At 51.3% G+C, this 25,244-nt stretch overlaps 1 protein-coding gene across 3 annotated transcripts in view; it reads right to left on the bottom strand.

Annotated features, from left to right (window-relative positions):
- The window catches only part of GALNT14 (polypeptide N-acetylgalactosaminyltransferase 14), a 209,009-nt gene that overhangs the window by 45,775 nt on the left and 137,990 nt on the right, over positions 1 to 25,244 (bottom strand). For all 3 annotated transcript variants that reach the window (XM_073897220.1, XM_025867601.2, XM_025867599.2), the window contains exon 3: positions 571 to 669. In XM_073897220.1, the coding sequence (XP_073753321.1) occupies positions 571 to 669 (99 nt within the window). The remainder of the gene's footprint in view (positions 1 to 570; positions 670 to 25,244) is intronic.

Raw genomic sequence — 25,244 nt, forward strand, 5'->3', positions numbered from 1 at the left:
CAGACTTGGAGCTGAGGGTGGGTGGAGAGGAGGAGCGGGGTCGGGGCTGGAACAGAAGGGAGATGGCCGGGAAAGCAAAGGTCAGCCACTGCCTTTGGGCTGCTCTGATTTGCACCGCGGCGCCTGGCCCCGTGGGAGGCTGTGGAGAGGCAGGTGCTGGGAGAGGTAGCACTTGGCAGACCCAGGTTCTAATCCCAGCCTGATGCTGGGGTGGGGTGTGTATTCAGCCTCACGGGGCCTCAGCAACCTTGGCAGCTGTGGTAGTTAGAACCCGTTCCAGAGGCAGTCTAGCACGACGGTTAAGGGCGAGAGCTCCAGGTTCTCTGTGGCTGCCGGTGACGGACAAGCTACTGACCACCTTGGGCCTCTGTCTACCCCCCCCCACCCATAAAACAGAGTACGAGCTGCCCTCACAGGAGGGCGAGGAGTGATTGAATGGATGCGTGAAGTGTGTCAGACAACGCGGGCATGGAGTCAGAAATGCCTGACATTTTTACCTCAGGGCCAGTCCCCTCCGTCAGCAGACCCTCTCTTCCCAGCAGGGCCGACCCATGAGGAAGGCTGTCTTACCTGCGGATGGTTCTGAGCAGGGTGGAGCGGGCCTCGTTGTGGAAGGTGATGATGATGCTGGTGGGGGGGAGGTCGGTGCAGTACACCAGCAGGGTGCATCTGGGGAAGGAAAGGCAGGAGGACACATAAGGCCTTGGCGGGGGGGGCAAAGGAGATCTTAAGAGCTGGAACCAAGGGCACTGTGGCCGTCACCAGTACGGACAGAGGCTTGGCGTCTGGGGAGGACTGCCCCAGCTGCACAGCACAGGTGAAGACCCCAGGGCAGGGAGTGCCCAGAATGAAGCTAAATTTCCCACCCCCACAGGGGAACCTGGGCTTGGATTCAAATTATGTTAGTGTACAAGACATCAATATGGGATTTCTCACATGCCCGAGTTAATGCACAGAGGGTCCTAGCAGTCACACCAAGCCACCCCCAAGTCTTGGGCTCTGCTCCCGGGTCTGTGTCCATCCGGGTCAGCAGAAGCCTCACTGTGTCCTGGGCCAGCAGCTCCAGCCCTCCCCCCCCGCCCCGCCCATGTTGACTCCTGAACTCCTGCCATACAGGCAGAAATTTGGCATGTTTAACCAGGCAGAGCCCTAAAACCCTGGCATAGACAATAAAACCCCATCTTGAAAAAGCATTCATTCCACGTGTCCAGGATCATTTTGTATGACAATTACATCTGGGGTAATTTCAATTTAATACCTCTCTGCAAGGGAAAATTGTAGCCCGTAGCCCGAAAATTACCATTAATGAAAATAAAGCCGCCAAGTGATGCTGGTGCCACCAGGGACTATCCCCGGGTAAGTGTTTCCTCCTGTTTCCAGGTCTTTCAGGGGCTGCCCAGTTACGGGGAGTGGTATTAACCAAGGAAGTAAATAACAGACATTTGGGGAGTCAAACGTTTCTTCTCTTCATTTTCCAATTTCGTCCTCAGCTCGGGGCTTTGCATGTGGAGTCCGGAGATCCAAGGATGGACTTCCAGGGGACCGTGAGCCCACTGAAACTCTCTGCAAAGCAGTGTATACAAATGTGTGGGTTGTTGTGGTTTGGTTTGGTTGTTCTCTGGGAAGATGATTCATAGTTTTCACTAGATTCTCAAAGAAGTCTGGCGGAAAACACTTCATCTCAATCCTTGCCCAATGAGCCTGACGTCCCTTTGGCCTACCTGAGACTTGAACACATTCCTCCAAAAGCAAACGCTGAACAGGAGAATTTACACAGAGAAAGAGGGGCCCTTGTGCTCAGGGCCTGAGCAGAGCTGAGCTTGGGTCAACCCACCAGGAGCCAAGAATTAGGAAAGGAAGGCCCCAGGTGAAGGGACAGTAAAAAGGTGAGTCATGACCTTCAGGCCTTCCCCGTGGTCACCCTCAGAGATGATGCCTCACCACATCATGTCAGCTCCACCTACTAAGAAAACCCTCCAGAATCCACTCCTCTTCACTTGTCCCCATGGGCCAGGCTCCCAGAGTCCTCACTCTTGGGGATCCCTGCGGCAGCCTCCTGACCAGTCTTCCTGCCTCCACCCTCTGCCCCGGCCACTCATGTCCTGTCACGGCCACACAGCTCTGCCCAGGCCTTCCTCTGGCCTGAAGCCCTCAGTGGCTCCTGATGCAGAATGTCCAAACTCCCTACCATAGCCCTCGAGACCTCCCACAGTGGCAGCATTGTATGTGGCCAGACTTCTCCGCCACTGCTCACACGAGGACTTCAGTATGGAGCAGTGTCCTTCCTCCTTTCTCCACCCAATGAGCTCCTACTCATCCACTATTATAAAACGGGAAGGAAAATGCCTTGACTTGGCCCCCAGGGAGCAGAGGCCTTGAACTTGCCTATCTTTATATACAGAGCTGAGTTCAAATTGGGAGCAATGAGGTAGGAGGGTGGGTGGCTGGTTGAGATGGACTTGCTGGGGGGGGGGGGAGGCCCTCAGTGGCTGTCCTGCAGGGTCCGTGAGGGCACGGAGGGGCTTGGGGAGACCCAGGCAGAGGGGGAGGCAGCAGTGAGCATGGTGAGCACCAAAAGGAAGGAGATGGATGTCAGAGAGCGGAGGGATGATGATCTGTCTTTTCCAGGAAGGTAATAAAGCTGAGAGCTTAGCGGGACCTCCTTATCTCTGTCAGAGAGAGGAGACCAAAAGAATGACCAACCTGAGTGACTCACAAGACGACTGGCAGGGCTGCGCCAAGGGTCAGGCGCTGGGCACTGCCCTGGGGATGGCAAAGGGACCCCAAACCTTAGCCTTGGGGATGGAAGTTCTTTAGGGCAAGTTGGTGTGGGAGGCTGGTAGTGGGAGCCGCCGCTCAGAGAGCTTCTGGGGACAGAGGCCATTTCTCCTGTCTCGGCCACATGCAGCTGGGAGGTTGGGCGTGTGCATATAGGATGCCCCAGCAGCACGTGCACACACGGGGCTCGCAGAGCAGAGAGGCCCGCACGACTCCACCTGAGCTGCTGACGTCTTCACGGATGAGGAGGTGCTGGATGAGGTAAGGATGGACGGAGAGAAATGGGGTACAGCGTCCCAGTCCCGGCATGGTTCCGGACTCACAGGCTGAGTATCCTGAGAATATCCGCCGGGGGGGGGGGTCATACCCCACGGAGCAGCTGTGGGACTATGGGCCAACCACCTCCTCTCCAGCCTGCTGTCTGCTCATCTGCAGGACAGGGGCTGGGCTCTGCTGCTCAAGGTTCCCACGGCATAGTAATCAGAAGCTCTGATTGTAGCAGACACTGAATAAAAATGGTTGATTTGACAGAACGCCACAAAGACCGTTCTGCAGCTTGGGCTTGACTGTGTGGCTGGACATCAAATGGACTTTTCTGAGCCTCCGTTTCTCTGTCTGGAAAGTGCAGACAGTAATTTTTAACTTGCAGATGTTCCCCCCTAGATTATTACTATGTTGTTAGGTAATAGTCTATGCTTGACAAACCCGGCAGGACCATTGTCTTCCAACAGCAAGTTCAAATGTGCAGAGTACTGCTCCCATTGGGTGGTTCTGTCCTGTCTGGACAGAGGTCGAGGGGCCCTGAGAAGCCCTGAGAGATGGGGGTCGGGGGGGAAGAGCAAAGCACCCAGCATCAGTGTTAGAGAAAGGAAGCCAGGCTATGATGTCAGTTTGAATCCTGAATCTGCCGAAAACTGTGCTGTGTGCCCTTGGACACATCATTTGCCTTCTCAGAGCCTTGATGTGTCACCTATAAAATGCAGACAGATACCTCCCTTACAGGCTTGTTGTGAAGACCACAGACTGCAGGCAAAGCACCAGGTGTTTAACAGCGGCCAAGTAAATGATAGCTAGAATTATTATTAGCACGGCTATAGGGCCGGAACCAGCCTCCATGCAATGCTCTGCGCTTATGGACTAGAACCATGAACTCATGATTCTGAAAAAGAAGGGGCCTTGGAGATGACCCAGTCAACCTTCTAAACTGGGCAGAACTTGGTGGCATGACAGGCATTGGCGGGAGCCTAGGAGATAGTGCTCTTGGACCTCACTCCCCTCCACCCTCCTGCAGGATAAAGGACAGGGGGCTCTTCTCCAGGCAGGGCAGGGATCCCCCAAGAGCTCCAGTGTGCACTGGCCCAGGGAGTGCAGGCAGCAGGGCAGTGTTCACACCTTGATGGCCTGGGCAGCCTGGCTCCTGGGACTTCACGGATTCTTCCTTCTGCCCCTGGTCACGCTGTCTCATCAGACCCTCGCAACAGCTTCTGAGAACCTCCATTCCCCAGAAGAGCAGACCCAGGGCTCAGAATCTCGCTCAGGGTCACATCCCTACGGAGTGACTCAGGCGAGCTGAACCCAGGTCCCGTGACTTCTAACTGCCACCTGTCCCCAGCATCCAATAGCCCTGCTTGGGGATGAGCAGGTGGCACTGGAGGCAACCAGGCCGAGAGCTGGAGAAAAATCCTTCAAACTGGATGCTGTGAGGAGAGTCGGCTCAGATGGTGGGCTCTCTGGGAGAAGGCTCTAAAAGATTAATCAAATGGCAAGATCTATTAGGGATACCAGGGGAATGTCAAAAGCCGCCAATGCTGAGATCTGGCGCCCGCAGACAGACGGGAAAGCATGTTTATAATTTATTAAAGATTCAGGGTTTTTACTGGCAAGAAAAGCGCGTGAGCAGGAAGGATCGCGGTGGGGGTCGAGCCAGGAGGACGGGTGGACTACACGGTGTGGGTGTGGTGAGACTGACGCCAGCCTGCCCGCCGGGGCCGCCCCAGCACCTCCTGAAGAGCATATGCTCCGCTGAGCTCATTCCCCACGTGCAGCCTTTTTCTGTTCTGGGCTTCTCTTTTTGCTTTCTGAAAAATTCAGCTGAGGTTCTTGATTTCCCCAAGTGCAGGTGTGTCTCAAAGTGCTTCCTGAACCCTCAACTTCTTGAGTGTTTAGTGCCACTTACCGGCCGAGGATGCTTCCAAAGAGGTTCTGAGATGCTAGCTAGCCCCAGGGCACAGGCAGGAGCTTCTTCCTCTTCCGTCTCTTTCCATCTCTCCATCATCAATTCCTGCTCCCCTACCCCCCCACCCCTGCACGCCAACAGGTGCCAAGGCCGGTATGTCAGAAACATTCTAAGTGAGGGTCGTTGTCAGTTCCCACAGAAATGTAATGTGGGAAAAGATTTTGTTTATTTGAGAGAGAGTGAGAGAGAGAAAGAGAGCTCACAAGGCGGGGAGGAGGGGCAGAGGGAGAGGGAGCAGACTCACCCGCGGAGCTTAGAGCCCAACGCAGGACTCAATCCCAGGATCCCGGGATCACACCCCGAGCTGAAGGCAGACGCTTAACTGACTGAGCCACCTGGGTGTCCCATGCACATGCCTTTTATTTTGTTGCATGAGCTCATGAGACAGACAACTGCCTCTAAGCAGCTGTTATGATAGCATCATCATCCTCATTTTATCAGTGGGCAACAGAGGCTCTTCATGGTCCCAAGGGTCCCTGCTAAGGCTGGCACCCAGGTCCTCTGACTCCTGGACATACGTCTTCCTCCTACAGCATGCCAGGCTTATGGAAGAAAAGACGTGGTCATAAATTATAAACATCTGGGGTTTGATTCTGGAGTGTCAAAACAGGAGGGAGTGATGGAGAGGCAGACCCAGGAACCGTGAGGCAGAGGACAGCATAATTATTATCACCAAAACGATGGTGGAAAGGAAGATCACTGGACTCCCCCACAACTGACAAGGGCAACAAGTGTGAGAAGGCAGACTCCTGAAGGGGGGCTCTGGCGTCGCAGAGGGGAGACTGAGGGCAGTTAGAGAAAGGGGAAAGGTCACACAAACATATGGCAGAATGTAACAGAGATCACACAGGCCTGGGGTGGGACACCCCGGGTGCGTCACCCCTCAGGAGCTTGGCAGTGACTTCACTTCTCGAAGCTTCGGCTCCTGGTCTACAGTGATGAAAATATCCACGTCATAATGTTTTTAAACTACTAGTTCGGGGGCACCTGGGTGGCTCAGTCAGTTAACCAACTCTTGGTTTCAACTCAGCTCATGATCTCAGGGTAGAGAGATCAGCGCGGAGCCTGCTTGGGATTCTGACTCTCCCTCTGAACCCCCGCCCCCCGCCCCGCCCCCACCCCGCGTGCACACACTCTCCCTCTCTCTCTCCCTCAAAAACAAAGGAAAACCCTACTACTTAGTGACTCCTGCTGGCAGGCACTGGGCGGAGCACCTTGCATATTTAATGCTCACAATAACCTTATGAGGGGCCACTGAGGACTCACTCAGGAGGAGAGGCACAGGGAGGTTAGGTAACTCGCCACAGCCAGTGCAGAGATTTCAACCCAGGCCTGCCAGACGTCCTTGTCACCATGCCACAACCTTTCCACGCCAGCACTGTTCCAAGCACTAGGCTACCCATAAGCCTCCAGCTGCTGCTCAGGTCCCCGTCTGTGCCCTGTGCACCGTTGACCCATGTGGCCCCACTCAAGTCACCAACCCAAGAAGCAGTTTGTCCTGAGCTCTGGAACCCAGCTGTTGTAGCGACCTGCCTGGAGGGAAGGCACAGCTTGAGCCGCCACTGGGGGACCCCAACAGGGGCTCCCACTTCCTGCCCAGATGGAGCCAGCAGAGGTGTGATTTCAATGAAGCCCTGGGAGGGGAATTCGAGAACACCTGTTCCGAAACAGAAAGCTAGTGCCCGTCCCTCTGGCTCCTACAGTCCCGCACACGTGGCAGAGCACAGACTCAGGCAGAGAAAGCAAACGGGTTGTCTTCTCTGTGTGTTCCATTTCCCGAACTCTATGGCCACAAGGGCCAAGGGAAACACAGGCATAAAGTGGGGGTGGGAGGTAGGACCCGTTTCCTGGGAGAACACTGTCTGTCCCCAAGGGAGTGACAATCCGTGGATTTCCAGGTGCAGGGGCATGGGGGCCCATCCTCTCCTCTCACCGTGTCATGGCTCCAGCCCTGATGAGGCCTCAGGGAGAACAGCATCTCCCCCACTCATTCTCCAAGGACACCAACGCCCGCCCCAAAGCTGCTGTGTGTGTGGAAGGATGAGGGGGGGCAAAGCTCTTGGCCCAGGGACCTTTCCAGAATGTCAGCAGCCTTGGGACAGGGACAGTGAACATGCCACCAGCGTTGAGAATCACAGGTTTTGTATTTAGAGCTGAGAACATCTAATACATTCCCGGATCAGTTCTCTGTAAGGACACCTGCTCCCAGCCAAGCAGAGAAGGTAGATGGCCAAAAGGTATAAAATGCCAAACCTGTGCCTGGCTCCTAGGTCCAAACTGAAGTCTTTAGAAGAGAAAAATGCAAGCAGTATGAAAAGTATGACAACTGTAGAATCAGAAATTCCTTTTAATCTCATTTCCTGGGCAACACGGATACACTGTAAGGCATGAAATTTTTATTTCGTGTCAATTTCACTGGGATTTCACATGCAGATTAATTTGTTCATCCACATAAACGTATAGTGCTCCTAGGTCTTGCCTCAACAGCTGTCCTCATTTAGGATTACAGAAATCCTGCATCTCATAAAAGATACTTAGAATAACAGGGAGATCTGCTACTCCATTATGCTGCCACGTTTTAATTGCTGAACGCGTTATTAAATTCCTTCATGCTGGGAAGGGGGTTCGTGGGCCAGGGGCCTCACAGCCTGGTCAGGTACTGTGGTGGGCAGCAGATGGCCTCCAACCCCCAAGGCCTTGTGTCGTCCCCTCCCCTGGAGTGTGGGCAGACCCAGGTGAGTGGCTTCTCAGGAACAGAATATAGCTTAAGTGACGGGGATGCCACTTCTGTGACTAGGTTAGGAAAAACTGGGACATCCATCCTTTCGGCTTGCACAATTTGGTGAACCAAGCTGCCATGCTGGGGACCCCCATGGCAAGGAACTGAGTGAGCCTGGCTTCGGGTCAGTAGCTTGTGAGAATTGACCCTTGGATTCCTGCCTGGGAGAGCCTCCAGTCGGAGACCCACCTGAACCATGCCCGAATGCCTGACCCACAGAAACTGAGATGATAAACGTCCTGTTAAGCCTAACTAAATCGCGGGTAATTTGTTATGCATCAATAGACAATGAATACAGGCACCCTTAGCTACCTGAAGAACCAAGGTCAGCGGCGTTTCTCACTCCCCTGGGGTTGATGGTAAATCCTCTTGAACAGTTGGTAGCTGTCCCCACAGAGTGCTCCCAGAGCCCCTACAGGACCCGCTGGTGGCCTCCATTCCCCTAGATGATGCTAGGTATGGATGCCTGGGGGCCCTACACACAGAGAGAAGTTCTCCAGTAGTACCTTTTGGGGTTGTCCCGATCTTTATAGATTCAACTCCCTCAGGGGTTCTTAATATGAATCATACAATACATAGGAAATTGTCTGACTCTCTGCTCACTTCTCCCATAGATGGTACACAGTAGTACCCTTCCACATGGGTAAAGGAGAAGTTAATTCATTTCATTACAATGGATGTCCCAGAGCTTTAAGCCTTAATTCTCCTGCAGAAAAGCTAACCTAGATGGTATCATGTACACCCTTCCATGAACCCAAGGCCATTTAACAGAGGACTTGATCTCAGGGTGAGCCTACTTGGCCAACAAATGCTTTCCCACGCACCAACCATCACCATATTCCTGGTTGACTCTGTCAGTCCAGCTCAGGACCTGCAGTTCATTTCTTCCTCCTCAGAGTATCCTCCTGGATTTCTCAGCCACCAACTGCGAGTGGCATCAGATTTCTCAGAAAATCTATGTGTTGACCATTCGAGGGAACTTCCGCCATCAGATTAATTGCAGCCCATAGAACAGAATAGTGTTCCCAGAAAACAGTTCTGTAAGCCCATCTTCCTGGCAAAGTAAGAAGGCCCCACAGGGGTCTTTGCTGACAAACTGGGAAGCTAACTGGGGAAGCAGGGCACTATGATCTAAGAGGCCATGATATCGGGGCACCTGGGTGGCTCTTGGTTTTGGGCTCAGGTCATGATCTCGTGGTTGTGGGATCAAGCCCTGCATCAGGCTCCACACTCAGCCTGGAGTCTGCTTCGGATTCTCTCTCCCTCTCCCTCCTGCTCATTCTCTCTCTCAAATAAATAAATAAGTAAAATCTTAAAAAAAAAAAAAAGAGGCCATGATATTTGGACTCCCCTAAAGGCTCAGTCTCAGCTTCTACTTTTATTTCGCAGCCCTCGGCAGCTGGAAGACCCTTCTCTCTTTGACTCCAGACAAACCCTTGAGTTGCTGCAATACTAGAAAGCACCGCAGAGAGCATCTGGCTGGGCACCCCCTACACCACCAGCTGGTGGACAGTGTCTCCAGGAGAAGCCTATGCATGCTCTGTGAAGACAGTGGACACAAATCAGCTAGGCAAATGAGAAATGCTGGAAAAATACGAGATCACCTTTCTGGTGATCACCAGTACACATGAACATGTTACAGGTTCTGAGACCTGCTAGCCTATTGTTTACCCAGCTTTGATCTCAAAACCTGCCCCCTCCCCATCCTTGCATTTTTTCTTTTTTCCTTAGCACACAATCCCTTACACATAGTGAGAACTCACATATTTATCGGATATACAGTGAGTAAAGCATAGCATTTACCAAAGAGAATTCTGTGGGACACAGGTTTAGAAGACGTTACTTCTACTCCATCTTTATTCACTGATGAGGAAACTGAGGCCCAGAACAGTGAACCGACCTGCCCAAGGCCACCCTGCTAGTTAGTAGTCTGGCTAGGATCTTCTGGGTCTTACCACTGAACTTGCCGCTTCCTTCAAGGAACCAAGCTTGGGACCCCTGTCAGATGATACAGAGAGGTCCCAGCTCCAGTCCACAGAGCGTTCCTGTCCACCTCTGCCTTCCAGTGCCCTTTCACGTCCTCTCCCCACCAAATCCTACCACCAACATCCCTACTACTCCTCAATGTTGCTAAACTAACAGAAACTTTTCAGTCTTTATTTTACTTGTTACCTCTGTAGCACTTGACATGGAGGGTCACTTATTTCATTAAATACTTGGTTCTTTGCACTTGGCTTTGGTGAAATCACCTTAGCGTGGCTATCCTCTCTTTAGGCTGTCTCTTCTGGGTTTTCCTTTTCTTTCCCTCAGCTGAAATTCTAGCGTCTGCCCCCAAATTCTCTTAAACCATCTTCTTCTCAGTCTTCCTTCTCCTTGGATTACTCAACCTTTCCCAAGGCTTCAATTTCCTATCTGTTTGCTAATGACCCCAACCCTACCCCTAATCCTGATGAGCACCTGCCCTTGGATGGCCCCATGAGGTGACCTCTTCACCCACCCCGTGCCTCCAGCACCTTGGCCAAGCCTGCTGTGCTTTCTGTGTCCCCCAGCTCACCATCCACCGTGTGCCCCAACCCAAAAGACATTCTTTTTCATTTATCTTTAAGTTTTTTTATTGTTCTGTTAATCACCATACATTACAACATTAGTTTTTGATGTAGTGTTCCATGATTCACTGTTTGTGTATAACACCCAGTGCTCCACGCAGAATGTGCCCTCTTTAATACCCATCACCAGGCTAACCCATCCCACCACCCCCTTCCTCTCTAGAACCCTCAGTTTGTTTTTCAGAGTCCATCGTCTCTCATGGTTCGTCTCCCCCTCCGATTTACCCCCCTTCATTCTTCCCCTCCTGCTATCTTCTTCTTCTTTTTTTTCTTAACATATATTGCATTATTTGTTTCAGAGGTACAGATCTGTGATTCAACAGTCTTGCACAATTCACAGCGCTCACCATAGCACATACCCTCCCCAATGTCTATCACCCAGCCACCCCATCCCTCCCACCCCCAACCACTCCAGTAACACTCAGTTTGTTTCCTGAGATTAAGAATTCCTCATATCAGTGAGGTCATGTGATACATGTCTTTCTCTGATTGACTTATTTCACTCAGCATAACACCCTCCAGTTCCATCCACGTCGTTGCAAATGGCAAAATCTCATTCCTTTTGATGGCTGCATCATATTCCACTGTATATATATACCACATCTTCTTTATCCATTCATCTGTCAATGGACATCTTGGCTCTTTCCACAGTTTGGCTATTGTGGACATTGCTGCTATAAACATCCGGGTGCATGTACCCCTTCGGGTCCCTACATTTGTATCTATGGGGTAAATACCCAGTAGTGCAATTGCTGGATCGAATGGTAGCTCTATTTTCCACTTTTTGAGGAACCTCCATACTGTTTTCCAGAGTGGTTGCACCAGCTTGCATTCCCACCAACCGTGTAGGAGGGTTCCCCTTTCTCCGCATCCCCGCCAACATCTGTCGTTTCCTGACTTGTTAATTTTAGCCATTCTGACTGGTGTGAGGTGGTATCTCATTGAGGTTTTGATTTGGATTTCCCTGATGCCGAGTGTTGTTGAGCACTTTTTCATGTGTCTGTTGGTCATTTGGATGTCTTCTTTGGAAAAATGCTTCTGCCCATTTCTTGATTGGATCATTTGTTCTTTGGGTGTTGAGTTTGATAAGTTCTTTATGGATTTTGGATACTAGTCCCTTATCTGATATGTCATTTGCAAATATCTTCTCCCATTCTGTTGGTTGCCTTTTGGTTTTGTGAACTGTTTCTTTTGCTATGCAAAAGCTTTTTATCTTGATGAAATCCCAATAGTTCATTTTTGCCCTTGCTTCCCTTGCCTTTGGCAATGTTTCTAGGAAGAAGTTGCTGCAGCTGAGGTCGAAGAGGTTGCTGCCTCTGTTCTCCTTTAGGATTTTGATGGACTCCTATCTTACGTTTAGGTCTTTCAACCATTTGGAGTCTATTTTTGTGTGTGGTGTAAGGAAATGGTCCAGTTTCATTCTTCTGCATGTGGCTGTCCAATTTTCCCAACACCATTTGTTGAAGAGACTGTCTTTTTTCCATTGGACATTCTTTGCTGCTTTGTCAAAGATGAGTTGACCATAGAGTTGAGGGTGCATTTCTGGGCTCTCTATTCTGTTCCATTGATTTTTGTGTCTGTTTTTGTGCCAGTACCACACTGTCTTGATGATGACAGCTTTGTAATAGAGCTGGAAGTCCGGAATTGTGATGCCACCAGGTTGGCTTTTCTTTTTCAACATTCCTCTGGCTATTCGGGGTCTTTTCTGGTTCCATACAAATTTTAGGACTATTTGTTCCATTTCTTTGAAAAAAGTGGATGGTATTTTGATGGGGATTGCATTGAATGTGTAGATTGCTCTAGGTAGCACTGACATCTTCACAATGTTTGCTCTTCCAATCCATGAGCATGGAACGTTTTTCCATTTCTTTGTGTCTTCCTCAATTTCTTTCATGAGTATTTTATAGTTTTCTGAGTACAGATCCTTTGCCTCTTTGATTAGATTTATTCCTAGGTATCTTATGGTTTTCAGTGCAATTGTAAATGGGATCAACTCCTTGATTTCTCTCTCTTCTGTCTTGTTGGTGTAGAGGAATGTCACTGATTTCTGTGCATTGATTTTATATCCTGCCACTTGACTGAATTCCTGTATGAGTTCTAGAAGTTTTGGGGTGGAGTCTCTCCAAAGATATACTTGAATCCTGCCTCTCCCCAGCCCCCTAACCTAATTAAAGCCTTAGTCCTGTCAATCCTTCTTATCTCTCGACCTGGCTGTTTCTTCACATTCCCATCATGACCTCTCCGTATTACTGCAGCAACTTCCAAGCTGGCTTTATCCCCTTCCAATCTCTCCAGCGCACTGCAGTGAGAATGATCTTTCCAAACTGCACATTTTTAACATGTTTCAACGCTGCCTAACTGCTCACAAAATGAAGTTGAAACCCCTGATCACGGCTTCCTATCCTAGTGACCTGGCCCCACTTCTGAGTCCTCCCCCGCACGCTCCCAAGTTTTGGCCACTTTCTGCCTGACCCACTCTTTTCTCTCTGAACTTCTGCAGGCACGGCCTCCCTCCCACGTGTCTGAAATGCACTCTCCTCTCTTCCAAGGTCAGGCAATTTTCTCTTCTAATCTTGGCTTGGATGCTACTTTCCTTGGAAAGCATTTCTTGATCTCCCCAGGCTTTTCCAAGGTGCTCTCCTAGGACATCTCCGTAATCGATTCCCAAACATTATGAACTTACTTTTCTGTCCTCTCTATTATTGGCTGCAGCGAAGGCAAGGACCCATTTGTAGTTGAGGCCTCAGAACCTAGCACAGAAGACATACAACACATGTCTGAAGCATGAGTGGATGCATGCATGAGGGAAAAAGCAGGTGAGCTCCCACAGGGGTGAAGTCAGAGGGGACAGTGTCCCTTGCCAAGTTATGAGTGACACCAGCTCAAGGGAACTGCTGACCTATAAGCTGAGCAATGTGCCGAGGTCAATCATACAGAGAAGAGAGACCAAACAAGTCACTAAGACTGAAGTTGGAATATGGAGCCACAGTGGCAAAAACAGGGAGCCTTGGGTGAAGGCTGTCCTGGGAGACACCCGGGACAGTCATTTGGTGGCTGTGGAGAGCTCTGCCATGTTGGAATTGGGAATACCCATCTGTATTTAAAGGGCCGAGATGTTCTCCTTGTTTACCAAAGTCCCAGGGATGATGAACACTGTTCATTGAGGTGTCCATTGGACACTGTTCAAGGACGATGAACACTTGTTCTCTCAAGTGAGAGGAGAGAGATTGAATCCTACCTGGACGGGGTTGCCAGACATGGCTCAGACAGCCTCTTCGTCCAGACCCCATGCTGTCCAATGCGGTAGCCACTGGGCATTGGAGTGTAAAATACGCACAAGATCTTAAAGACTTCATATGAAAAAGAATGTTAAATAGCTCATCACACTCACCATATGTCAGAATGGTCATATTTAGGTATACAGAATTAAATAAAATATATTATTAAAATTAATTTCACTTGTTTATTTTGCTTTTCAATTGTGACTACTAGAAGATTTCACGTTATGTTACCTACACGGCTTACATCTATTTCCATTGGACATTGTTGTCCTCGATATTCCTCAACCTTAGCTTATATACAATCCAATTTCAAATTGCAGCATTAGTGCCAGACAATGGTTTCTAGATGTTGGGTTCTTTTGTATGAGTAAAATAAAACTTAAAAAATTATAAAGACCATTATTAGGTTTGCAACATTTTATTTTGCATGACAGAACACATTTTAAAACTCCCATCATCTAACATCATCCTTTCATAAAAGGGTGTTTAAATCCTAAAAAAGGCTGCAATTTCAGAACCATTAAAACCCCTTTAAATTGTAAAATTAAGCTTTAAGAACATCTCTCTCATGGTATCCCCTCTTCCCCCAACACCAAGGATCATATTTGCACTAATTCACACATGAAAGTGCAGCTCAAAGGTCCGTCCACTAAATTATGATGCGCCTGTGTTTGACCGCCCCCTGAGCCATGGACACCAAACATGGAAGACGGGACATCTCCACTCTTTGCTCCGGAACCAGCAGCCCCAGGTCTGTTCTTGGTGTTGCTGATCCTCACACATCGGGACAGTTTTTCTGATCTCTGATTCCAATTCCTCACGTCCTTCTGCTGCCCATGCAAGCTGGCTCAGAACACACGCCCGGCTGGGGAATGCAGACACCTCTCGCTGAGCTTAGGCCCCCGGAGCCTGCCACTGCTCCCCTCTGCACAGAGCCCCTGTTTGCCGAGACAACTGATTTTTGCTCCGTTATGCGGACCAGCTCCTCTGAGATGAGTGGGACCCTGCAGTTTGGGGGACACCACAGGTAGGCAGCAGTACCTTCTCTCTAGGAAGAGCAACTGCTCTCGAGAGGCAGCGAAGAGGCTTCTTTTGGGACGCAGCCAGGATCTGTGTTCGCTGGTACCGAACGCCACCCAGATGGCAGCCATGTGCGGCGTGTGTGCATGTGCGTACATGTGCATGCACACACACAGGGGAGAATGTTCTCAAAAGGCAAATGCAGAGTGTAGCTGGGACCAGGAAGTGTGGAGGTGGGCCAAGGCCTATATTTGCAATGTTTCTGAAAAAGATTCCTCAGTGTCTGGGACAAGGGCTCCTTCAAGTCTTATTTTAGCCCTGCTTGAATCACATTACACAATAGTAATAACACCTACTGACCCCTGGCTCTGTCTCAGGTCTTCTTCCAAGAGCTTTAGATTTGCACAATGATTCTCTGAGGTAGGTGCTGGGACTCCTCCCCTCTCGTTGTGGAGGGGACTATGAGGGCAAGTCAGGAAGCAGCAGAGCCTCGAGATAAAACCAGATGGGCTGGCTCCCGACTCTGTGCTCTCACACGGTGCCCCAGATGGTCATCCGACTCACTGGCTCTCAGCCTTTGTTTCACACTGGACTTTCTCTCTGCCTTTGGTCTTGAAGGGCAATATGCTGGAAGGTTCTGGAAAGATGGAAGATCACAAGTCTGGGCTGTCCCTCACCTGCTAAATAATGGTGTCTCCCTTTGATGCTCCCTGAGCTATTTCTTGATATTTCTCAGACTTTCCAGCTCAAGGATCAGAGAATAGTCTTTCCTTTTACCTTTTGCCTTCAATCCTCAGATTGAAGCAGCTAAGACCTGTAGCCGTAGTGCATCCAGGGATGCGGCCAGGCCCAGCCCACTGAGTTCAGGAACGGTCTGCTTGAGGGCCAAGTTTCCCCCACTTCTTCTCCCACGGACTCACAACGGCATGCCCCTCTGGAAGGTCTGAGACAGGGAGGTAAAAAGCAAAGGCTTCTCGCACCTTCCCGTGCCCTCCTCCTAGCCAGTTCATCCGTCCATCCTGAGTCAGTCCTGCCCCACATTCTGCCTCCACCCCTCTTTTATTCTCACTTCTACCTGCCCAAGCCAGGTCTGCACCCCTGCAAAGCCCCCTGACTATTCTTCCCGCCTGCAGAGCTGCCCCTCCATCTCCTTCCTCCCTGCTTCCCACACATGCTTCCCACACCACTCTCCCTAGCCTCACCTGGTGCCTTGAAGCCAAGCCCTGACCGCATCCCAAGGCCTCCCCCTCACACTCACCCCCAGCCCTGCCCCACAGTTCCCCTGCCTGAGCCTTCTAGCCCTGCCAACCAGGTCCACTCACTTCCCTCTGGCATGACCTCCACACACCTCCCCATCCCCCACCCCCCATCTTCCTGTCCAGGGCTGCCTAAATTACAGCCCTGTGACACCCACATCAGTGTCTGCCACCAAGCTTCTCATGGGACTTAATCCCCTGTCTGCAAAGCTGTGCTGTCTTCTCGGTGGGCAGGGCCCACTTTTCTACTTCTTTATGTTCTTAAGGGCAAGTTAGTCAACCGACTGGAGTCCATGTCCTCATCTCTAAACCGGAATCACAGCAAGGCTGCTGGGAGGCTGAGCTTGGAGAACATATACAAGGTGCCTACCACGTATCAGGGGACTAGTTTGATCAATAAACATTGGCTGATTATGGTCCCAGATTTATGGGCTAACACGGAGAATCCTTTGTTGAGTGAAGGTGGTTTTAAATTTCCCATGATTTTATTTTCTCCCTCTGTTTCGAGGATTCTTTCCCACACCTGCACTCCCAAACCCTCATGTTTTCAGTAGACAGTTTGACAGTGAAGCCAGTGAGGTGCCCTTTGGGTCCCCTCAGCGGGGACCGATGAGAGGCTGAGTGTCAGGCACGATGCTGGCACACCTGCCCCAGGTGGCTCCAGGTCTCAGGGGGGAGATTGATGTGTACCCCTCTGGGTAATGAGGGCTCACAAGGGAGCACAGGAGTGAGGAGGAGCCGCTTAACTCAGCCTGAGGGGTGAGGTGACTTCCTGGAGAACACCCCTCACCCTGCCCTGGGTTCCTGAAAGATGAAGGAGTTCCCTGAGCAGCAAAGATGAAGACGCAGGAAGCCTTGAGCACAGTCAGGCAGCCAAAGGCCCAACAGGCTGGGGTGGACCTGCCTTCTGGAAGTAGTGAGCCAACGACATTTGAAAGATTTTAGATGGAAAGCAAAGTGTCTGCATTTGGAAAGCTCTCCACGGAGGAAGAGCGGAGGATGGCCTGGTAAGGGGCCAGAGCCGTGTTGGAGGGTGGTGGGGGCTGCTACAGTCACCCCGGCGAAAGGGGACAGCCGCTGAGGATGGCAAGCAAGGCCAGGGTGCAAGGGCTATCTAGGAGGCAGACTCAACGGAATGAAGGTGGGACAAGTTGGACTCCAATGGTTTGGGTGTGGGCCCAAGGTCAACAGTGGGACCTGTCCTGAGATGGCGCAGGTGAGCGCAAAGTGGGTGTCTCCTGTCTCGAGAGGTGGAACAGGCAGGCTCAGCGAAGCTTGGGGTAAGGAATAAACGATGTGTCCAGGGGCGCCTGGGTGGCCCAGTCGGTTGAATGCCCGACTCTTAATTTTGGCTCAGGTCACGAGCTCAGGGTCGTGGGATGGAGCCCTGCATCGGGCTCCGTGCTCAACACAGAATCTGCTGGAGATTCTCCTCTCCTTCTGCCCTCCCCCCCTCCTTTCTCTCTATTAATAAAATCTTTAAAAAAAAAAATGATGTGTCCATAGGACGAATCAGGGGAGATGTGGCAGAGCAGGGAAGCAGGAGAGCAGATGGAACGATGCCTGATCTGGCTGGTGTCAGGGTCATGGTGAGAGTCAGGTGGGGGCAGAAGGTGAGAGCCATCCGGACACCCAAGCTTCAGTCAAATATCAGGGTTCCTCCTGCTGCATCAGGGACACCAAGGACAACCACAGGGGCATTAGCCGATCTTGCCCTTGCTAGCCCAGACGGAACCCCGGCTGCTACGTGACTCCACGGGACCCCCTTCTTCTGTCACATCATGCCTACTTCAGCTGCTTTTCCAGCCACCCCCAGGCCCACCGCTCGCGTCACTCCATCCCACTGTCTGTCACCCAGGCCAGCACCGGCTTTCCACAGCCACCCGCCCACAGCTGTCACCTCCTCTGCTCTTTTCATCTGCTGTCAGACGCAGTTCTGCTTCCTGGCCCCCGGCCCTGAAATCAGTCCCTCTGCTGGCCTTGGCTTCTCTCCCCACTGTTTTAAAAGTACACATTTCACCAGACGCGGCATTGCGATTGCCTCATTGCTTATTTTGCGCTCCGGTTTTTAAAGTTAAGTTTGACATTCAGGCAAGTTAAGTGTTTTGGCGCCAGGAGCCAAGGCTGAGGCAGGAAGCGCTGTGCAGAACTTCTCTGCCCGCACCCTCCCCGCCCCCGCACCACCCTGTTCTTGGAGCGCACCCCAACTCAGAGGTGGGGGACCAGGCACAGAGCCAGGGCCTCTCCAAACTCACTCACGTAGCTCCTTGCTCCTTCAGGGCTGGCCCCCTCTCTGCCCTGCCTCCCGGACCTGCTGTGGAGCTGAGGAAAGAGCACAGAGCCCGGGTGCTCCAGGTGATCCCGGGACTCAGGCCCATCCGAGGGCTCAGTGCCACAGCTAACAGACAGCGCTGACTGGAGGCTCAAGACTGTGCTCAGCCTCCTGCACGGATTACCTCGCCTCCCCCTGATGGCAACCCTGGCTACCATTATTATTCCCATTTCAAGATGAGGCCCTGAGGCTCGGGGAGTTTGAGTGACTCGCCCAAGAAGTAGCTGCTAAGGGAGAGACATGCCCGATCTCCAAGCTCACAGGGTAAGGAGGCCTAGCCCTGCCACTCACCCAACCAGCTACAGTGCTGGGGCTCCGTTTGCCCCCCAGCCGGATGGCGGTGACGGCGGTGACCCCTTCACCCCAACTGCTGCTAAGAAGGGGATGTGAGAACGCTCCGTGAAGTCTCCTAGAGCTACAAGGTGTGGTTACTCTTATTCTGAGCATGGCCAAGGTTCGGATTTTACTTGGGAATTGCGCCAGGTGCCCAAGCCTCTCAGGAGGTCCTGGGGCCCGTTCTGCCAGCCCCGTTTCTTTCTGGCATGAGAGGCGCAGGGGAGGGGCATGTCATACCGGCCGATGGTTCTTCAAGGCGCTGCGGGGTAACAGGAAGCCAACACGACAGCACTCTGCGTTATAAAGGGGAAAAGTTCACATGTTCCAACTCCTTATTCTACACTGAAAACCGTGGGCAGGTCACCAGTTTTCAGTCAAGCTGCCATCAGTATGATGTGCCGACTCCAGGAGCAAAGAGCTCTGCTGTTCAAGTGCACAGATGGTATGGAAGCAGCTTATGTTGTCATCTGAAGCCGGACTGGGGGGTGGGGTGGTCCGGTGACCTCCACCCAGGAGAAGGCATGAGGGCCCAAAGAAACGGACGAGGTGGCAATAAAGGACAGCTCTCCAGGTCCTGCAGGCCCTCGAGTCTCCTTAAGAAGAGAAGTGTGTGAGGGGAAGGATTCATCCAGGGCCATGGGGGAGGGGAGGTGCGGCAGAGCTGGAGGGAGTCGTGCTTCTGGAAATAGCCTCCAATCAGATTCAGTCCCTAAGTCAGCTCCTGCACACTCTTACCAGCACAAGTATTTTCAACCGGCAGACAGGGCTGGAAGTGACCTTAATAAGCATCTCTGAGCTACTTCTGTCTTCTTACCTGTGAGGAAACAGACACCTGGAGAGCTGAAGTGTTGGGCGCTATCTTAGGACCCACAGCTTCTCATGCTCCGTCCAGTAGCTTCCCCCCATTTTACCATGCACCACCACGATGTGGGAGAAAATGTCAAAAACACTCTGAAGAGAAGCAGGTTATTGAGGACAGACTAAGAGTCAGGCATTGTGCTTGGTTCTTGGGCAAAGGGCCTAGAAATGTGAAGACAGCTGGTGTAAAATACTTGATTGGGGATGGGAGTGGCCCTTGAACTCCTGAAAGGTGCTCTACCTGACTGATCAGCGGGGAACGGCAAACCTCAACCATAGAAAGATACCACGACTCAGCTTCTCAAAGGCTCAGGTGAAACAGACAACAGCCAGAGACTGACCACAAAGATGTGGAGTCACTGGGGCGCCTGAGTGGCTCAGTCGTTAAGCGTCTGCCTTCGGCTCAGGTCATGATCCCAGGGTCCTGGGATCGAGTCCCGCATCGGGCTCTCTGCTCGGCGGGAAGCCTGCTTCTCCCTCTCCCACTCTCCCTGCTTGTGTTCCCTCTCTCGCTGTGTCTCTCTCTCTCAAATAAATAAATAAAATCTTTAAAAAAAAAAAAAGATGTGGAGCCACTGGTTATTCTCAGACACGTACACAGCCCGTGGGAACGTGCGTTCACCAAAAGACAAGTAAAGATTAGTCAAAGGAGCACCGTTCATAAGAGCCCCACACTGGAAAAACCCCAAATAAGCATTAACAGTAGAACAGATATACAACTTGCAATAGACTCATACGAAAGAATACGATACAGCGTGAGAATAAACACACCACGTCTTGGAAAACGTGGCTGGATTTCACACACATAATTTTGAGGGAAGCCAGACACACAAGAGCACATACTGTGTAAGTCCATTTATATAGACTTCAAAAACAAGCAAGGCTAGTCTATGGCATTTGAAGTCGGGACAGTGTTACCTACGGTGGGGAGTAAGGGCAGGGACATCGGGTGGTTCTGGCAAACTGAGAGTCGTCTTTCCCTTGATGGAGGTGCTTGATGTGGGAATGTGGGTGTGTTCTCTCTGGAAATTTCTTCAAGTGGTATATGAATGAAGTGTCAACTTTTCTGTATGTAAGTGGGACTCTGATTCAAAGTTTATTTAAGATGAAGAGAGGTTCTGGGTCTTTAGAAATATTTTGGTCTTGCAGGGATATTCCCAAAGCCATCGAAGTCGAAGGATTCAATACAGCCCAGGACTAGAGGCGAGAGCCACAGTCAAACTCAGCAATGCTTTCTCTTTCCCTGAGCACACCAGTTGTCTAGCACTGAAGAGAACATTCCAGAATGCAGAGTGCAAGTCCAGGGTCTCCTCCTCAGCCTTCTGCTTTCTTAAAAGTGTATACCCCACGACAGTGGGGAGAAAAAGGATAATTTAGAGGAGAGAGAGCAATGATGCCACCTTCCCCTTCGTGGTACTGGTCCCGACTGCAGGGGTCAGGGCTTGTTTTCAAGGCTAAGGGAACATTCTTCCCAGGGGGAGTGGCCCTCTGCTGAGAAGGGACCGGTGGCCTGTGGAGGGCAGTAAGGAGTCCCCAGTCACCGAGCTGGCAGGTTTGCCTCCTTGCGGAATCTAAGCTCCACAAGAGCAAGTGTTTGGACTGCTTGTTTACTGATCTTTGCCAAAGTGAAAATGAATAAAGGAAACCTCATTCAAAATACACAGTCTGGCAGGAAGAAGGAAGATTTCCTCTCAGCTGGGCAACAGCAAGCTGCCCTCACCTACAGCCAATAAGAAGCCACCACCACCTCAAACTCTCATTGTCCTCCAATGAACGTTTGTTCAGGGCGACCCCTTCGACTTCCTCCTTTCTCCTACAGACGGATGTTCTCCCCTTTGGTCTCCAAACCCGGGGGAGGGAGGGCAATGTGCCTCCAGAGCTAAAGCCATTTAATGCCTTTCAAAGGCACACAGGTTCTCCTTGGTCTTGGCAACAGAACACAAGAAACTATGGACTCTGTTAGCTAACTGAAATATATTATATCCACACCTCCAAACAAAACTCAAATAGAAGTATCAAACTGCCTTAATTGGGAAACTGAATCTTCACATATCATCTCTTCTCCTTGCCCTACAAGTACCAATAAAACACACACACACACACACACACACACACACACACGCTCAGTGAACTTAGCCATAATACAGGCTTCATGTTTGGGATTCTCTCTCTAAACATATTTACATACATATAGACCTAGAATCTGAAAACTTGATTTTGAGTTTCGGCCTCCCTTGTTACACGTTGCCCGAGGAAGGAGACGATGGAAAGAAATGTGGAAAGACACAGAGAAGTGTGTTCAGTGCCCAGGATTGGGAAACTGATTTGGAATTAAATATTTCCCCTGCAAAATTTATCCTGCAAATTATTGAGTCTTAGGTTATTAGATGTTAACCTTAAAAATTGAACAATAAAGGTTGTCAAGCAGCAAGTGAGCTTATTCAGAAAGAGCAGAGCAACTGCAGTTCGGGATATACAAACTCTGGGGGACCCCAGGCAAGTCTAGAGACCAAAGGGGAGAACATCCGTCTGTAGGAGAAAGGAGGAAGTTGGAGGGGTTGTTCTGAACAAACGTTCATTGGAGGACAATGAGAGTTTGACGTGGTGGTGGCTTCTTATTGGCTGTAGGCGAGGGCAGCTTGCTGTTGCCCAGCACTGACTAGCTGTGTGATCTCGGACATGTCCCTTAACCCCTCTGAGCCTGGATCTCTTTACCTGGGTATGTGCTCAATCTGCTAGTCTTGCTCTTCTGCCCAAGTCTTCATAGCCAGTATTGGTGCTCAATCCCAAACCCACCAGTCAGATGCGGCAGACTCCTTTTACTGATCCCCACCAGCTCCTTTTCCCTCTGAACCAGTTCTTGCTTCTCATCTCTCCCACCTCACCCCAGAGCAAACTCCCCAGTGTAAGACCCAACACCCCCACCCTGAGGATGCCAGTGCCTTAAAGCCAAGACCCCACATCACACTCTACTCCCTTGGGATGGTTTTGGGGGTGGGGAGTGCATCACTGCTGCCTGGCACAGTTCTGCGCGGACCTACCTTGGTACTCCCCACTCCGCACCCCCCCCACGCCCGCCTCGGCAGGAGCTCCGCTGACCCCGGACTGGCCAGGGATGTGTTCCTTAGGACATCTCCTGGGGTCGCTGAGATGATGAGGCCATGACAGGATGAATGTCCAAGCATTCCAACCTTGACTGACCTGACTCTAAGCTCCTTATCTTGAATTCAAGACTTGGCTACAACATGACCCCAAGTTTCCCATCCAGAATTATTCTCCCCTCCATCACCCACACTCCAAGGAAAACTGAACTGACTCTTACAAAACAATGTGGCTCTCCCACCTCCTTGTCTTTGCTTATGCTGTTCCCTCAATCTGGGATGCCTGCCACCAGCTAAAATCCTACCTGTCGCCCCCAATTCCAGCTCAAATGCCATTTCCTTCAAAAAGCCTCTGCCTCCCATCCAAGCATAAATGCCTTCTCCTGGGTAGGCCAGCTTAATGCTTTTTTGACTTTTTTTTTTTTTTTTTTTTTTTTTACAGGAAAGCTCCTAACTCGTTTGGTATGCTCCACGGCCAAGACAGAAATAGTGACACCAAAACCAGGACAGGGCGGGAGATGAGTACTTGGGAATCGAGGACAGGAAGTCCATGCATTAGCTCCAGAATCAACAATAGGGCCTCAGAGCAAACCACAGTTGAACATCAAGAATCAGTCCCATGCGCATTTTCTCCATAGACCATGAGCTCCCAGGGAGCGGGGACCAATTTCCAGCATAGAGCCTGGCATGTGGTTAGTGCTCAATAAACGTCTGAAGTGGATGAGTGAGTGAAAGAACAGGAAAATGAACGAATGAATGCAACGCACAACGTCAAAGCTGGTGGGAATGAGCTCAAACAAGGTGTGAGAAGACATTAGTCAAGCAGGTTCGTTCAGATGAATTCTCATCAGCAATTTTCTTGACTGGTCCCCTTTCAAAGGCTGAGATGCCGCCTCTTTGGGAAATCTGCCTGAAACTCACAGAGTGCGCCAGGGTGGAGGGAATGGGGTAGCATGCAAGGACCCAGGGGCCCAGGAGGGGAAGGAATCCTGGCCCAGAGGCACCTTCCATCTTAGTCTCTGTGGTTTCTCTTCCCCTCCTGCCCCGGGTGAGAATCCACTCCTGTGCCCTGCATCGGGTACTCAGATAGCCCCGAGGCAGACGATGCCATTCTTCCACAGAGCCACTTCTAGGATGTGCAGAAACTCATTCTGCTGCCCCCTTCCTAGGCTCCCTGGGGCTCTGGGATGCTCTGGAGTGAAGCGCACTCACAGCTCCTATCAACAGGCTCACAAACCCCTGTATTGAAAAATGGTGCACAGGAGGGACCAGAACGTAGCAGATGGGGCGAGCCTGTTTGCAAAAGCTAAGTGTCTGTGATGGGTTTCCTCTCTCCTCCCCTCCGCCTTGATGTGGCATCACCAACTCTGTGCTAAGCTAGTGGAATAGCCTCGCCTCTGAGGGAATATGAACATTTTTTATGCTTAGCTGTTCCAGCCGTGAAGATTTTTATCCTATTACTGCTAAGTGACGAGTACAAGGAGAGAAATGATGATGATCTTTGGCAGCCATTCCAACTGAGTAAATACAAGGAGGGAGACAGGCAATCCCAGACTGGGCCGCTGCCCCTTCATTTCCCAGGATGAAAAGGAGCAAAGGAAAAATGTCTTCCTGGTGAGACGTATCGAAGTGTGGAATTTTCCCTCCAGGCAAGCGATGGGTATCCCACTGTTGGAACCATTTAGCACCGCCCTGGACAGAGGCTAGGAGAGTTGGCTGAGGGGAACAATGAGACCCAGCCGGCCAGGGGAGGTGACCTAATGAGGCTTCCCAGCTGCAACGCCCTCCTGCTCGTGGCTCCTGGGTGCAGTCTACCCTCACACCTGCTTCCCTGCGCTCAAAGCCACCCCCTAAGTATTGCTAGGCAACTGCAGAAATAGACATTTGCTTTATCAAAATATTGCCCTCCGTGCTCCAGTGGTGTGTCTCCGTTGAATGACTTCTCGTCTGCCAGATGTTTTCTGTGCTCCTCCGATGATGGCAAACCCAGCTGCTGTCACCCAAATGTGGTGACAGTGGTGGGGGTAGGACAGCCGGAAATCAAGGACTATTTGTTGGACCAGTCAGTGCTTGATAAACAGGAGAACTCCGCTGGGAAACGTGCTCAGACTCACCCCACAGACGCTGTCCCTTCCGTGCACTGACATAGTTATTTACGGCACACTTACCCCGATACCGACAGCCACGTCTTCGTCCTCGCCACCCCAGCGGACCTCGGCGGGGCCCCGGGAGTTAAGGCTCTCGTCCATGTTAACAGGATTGTGGGTCTCAGGGAACAACGTGGCACTAGGTGGGCCCGACGCCAGTGCAACCATGAGATTCCCACGGAGGCGGGCGGGAGAGCCGCGTGCGTGGACGTGGATACATCTGGAAGGGAAGACCGACCACGAAGAGCACGCGGGCGTGGGGGCTGCAGCGACTCTGCACTGATAGAGCTTCGAGGCCATCTAGTCCGAAGCGATGAGAGAACGAAGCCGAGAGAGGACATGCCGAGGGACGTGCGGAAGGCCACTGCTGGGCACCCGGTCCCCACGCCTCCCATGGGCCCTGGATCAGGAATGAGGAAACTGAGCCACGGCCAAGATGTGTCGAAAGGCCGAGGATAGCATTCTTCCCATCTCAAGACTGGAAATGTCACATGTTAGGTCGGGGGTGGTGGGT

Source organism: Callorhinus ursinus, unplaced genomic scaffold, assembly GCF_003265705.2.
Source record: "Callorhinus ursinus isolate GAN/ISIS: 27379988/994484 unplaced genomic scaffold, GSC_fseal_2.0 scaffold10, whole genome shotgun sequence".
NCBI lineage: Eukaryota > Metazoa > Chordata > Mammalia > Carnivora > Otariidae > Callorhinus > Callorhinus ursinus.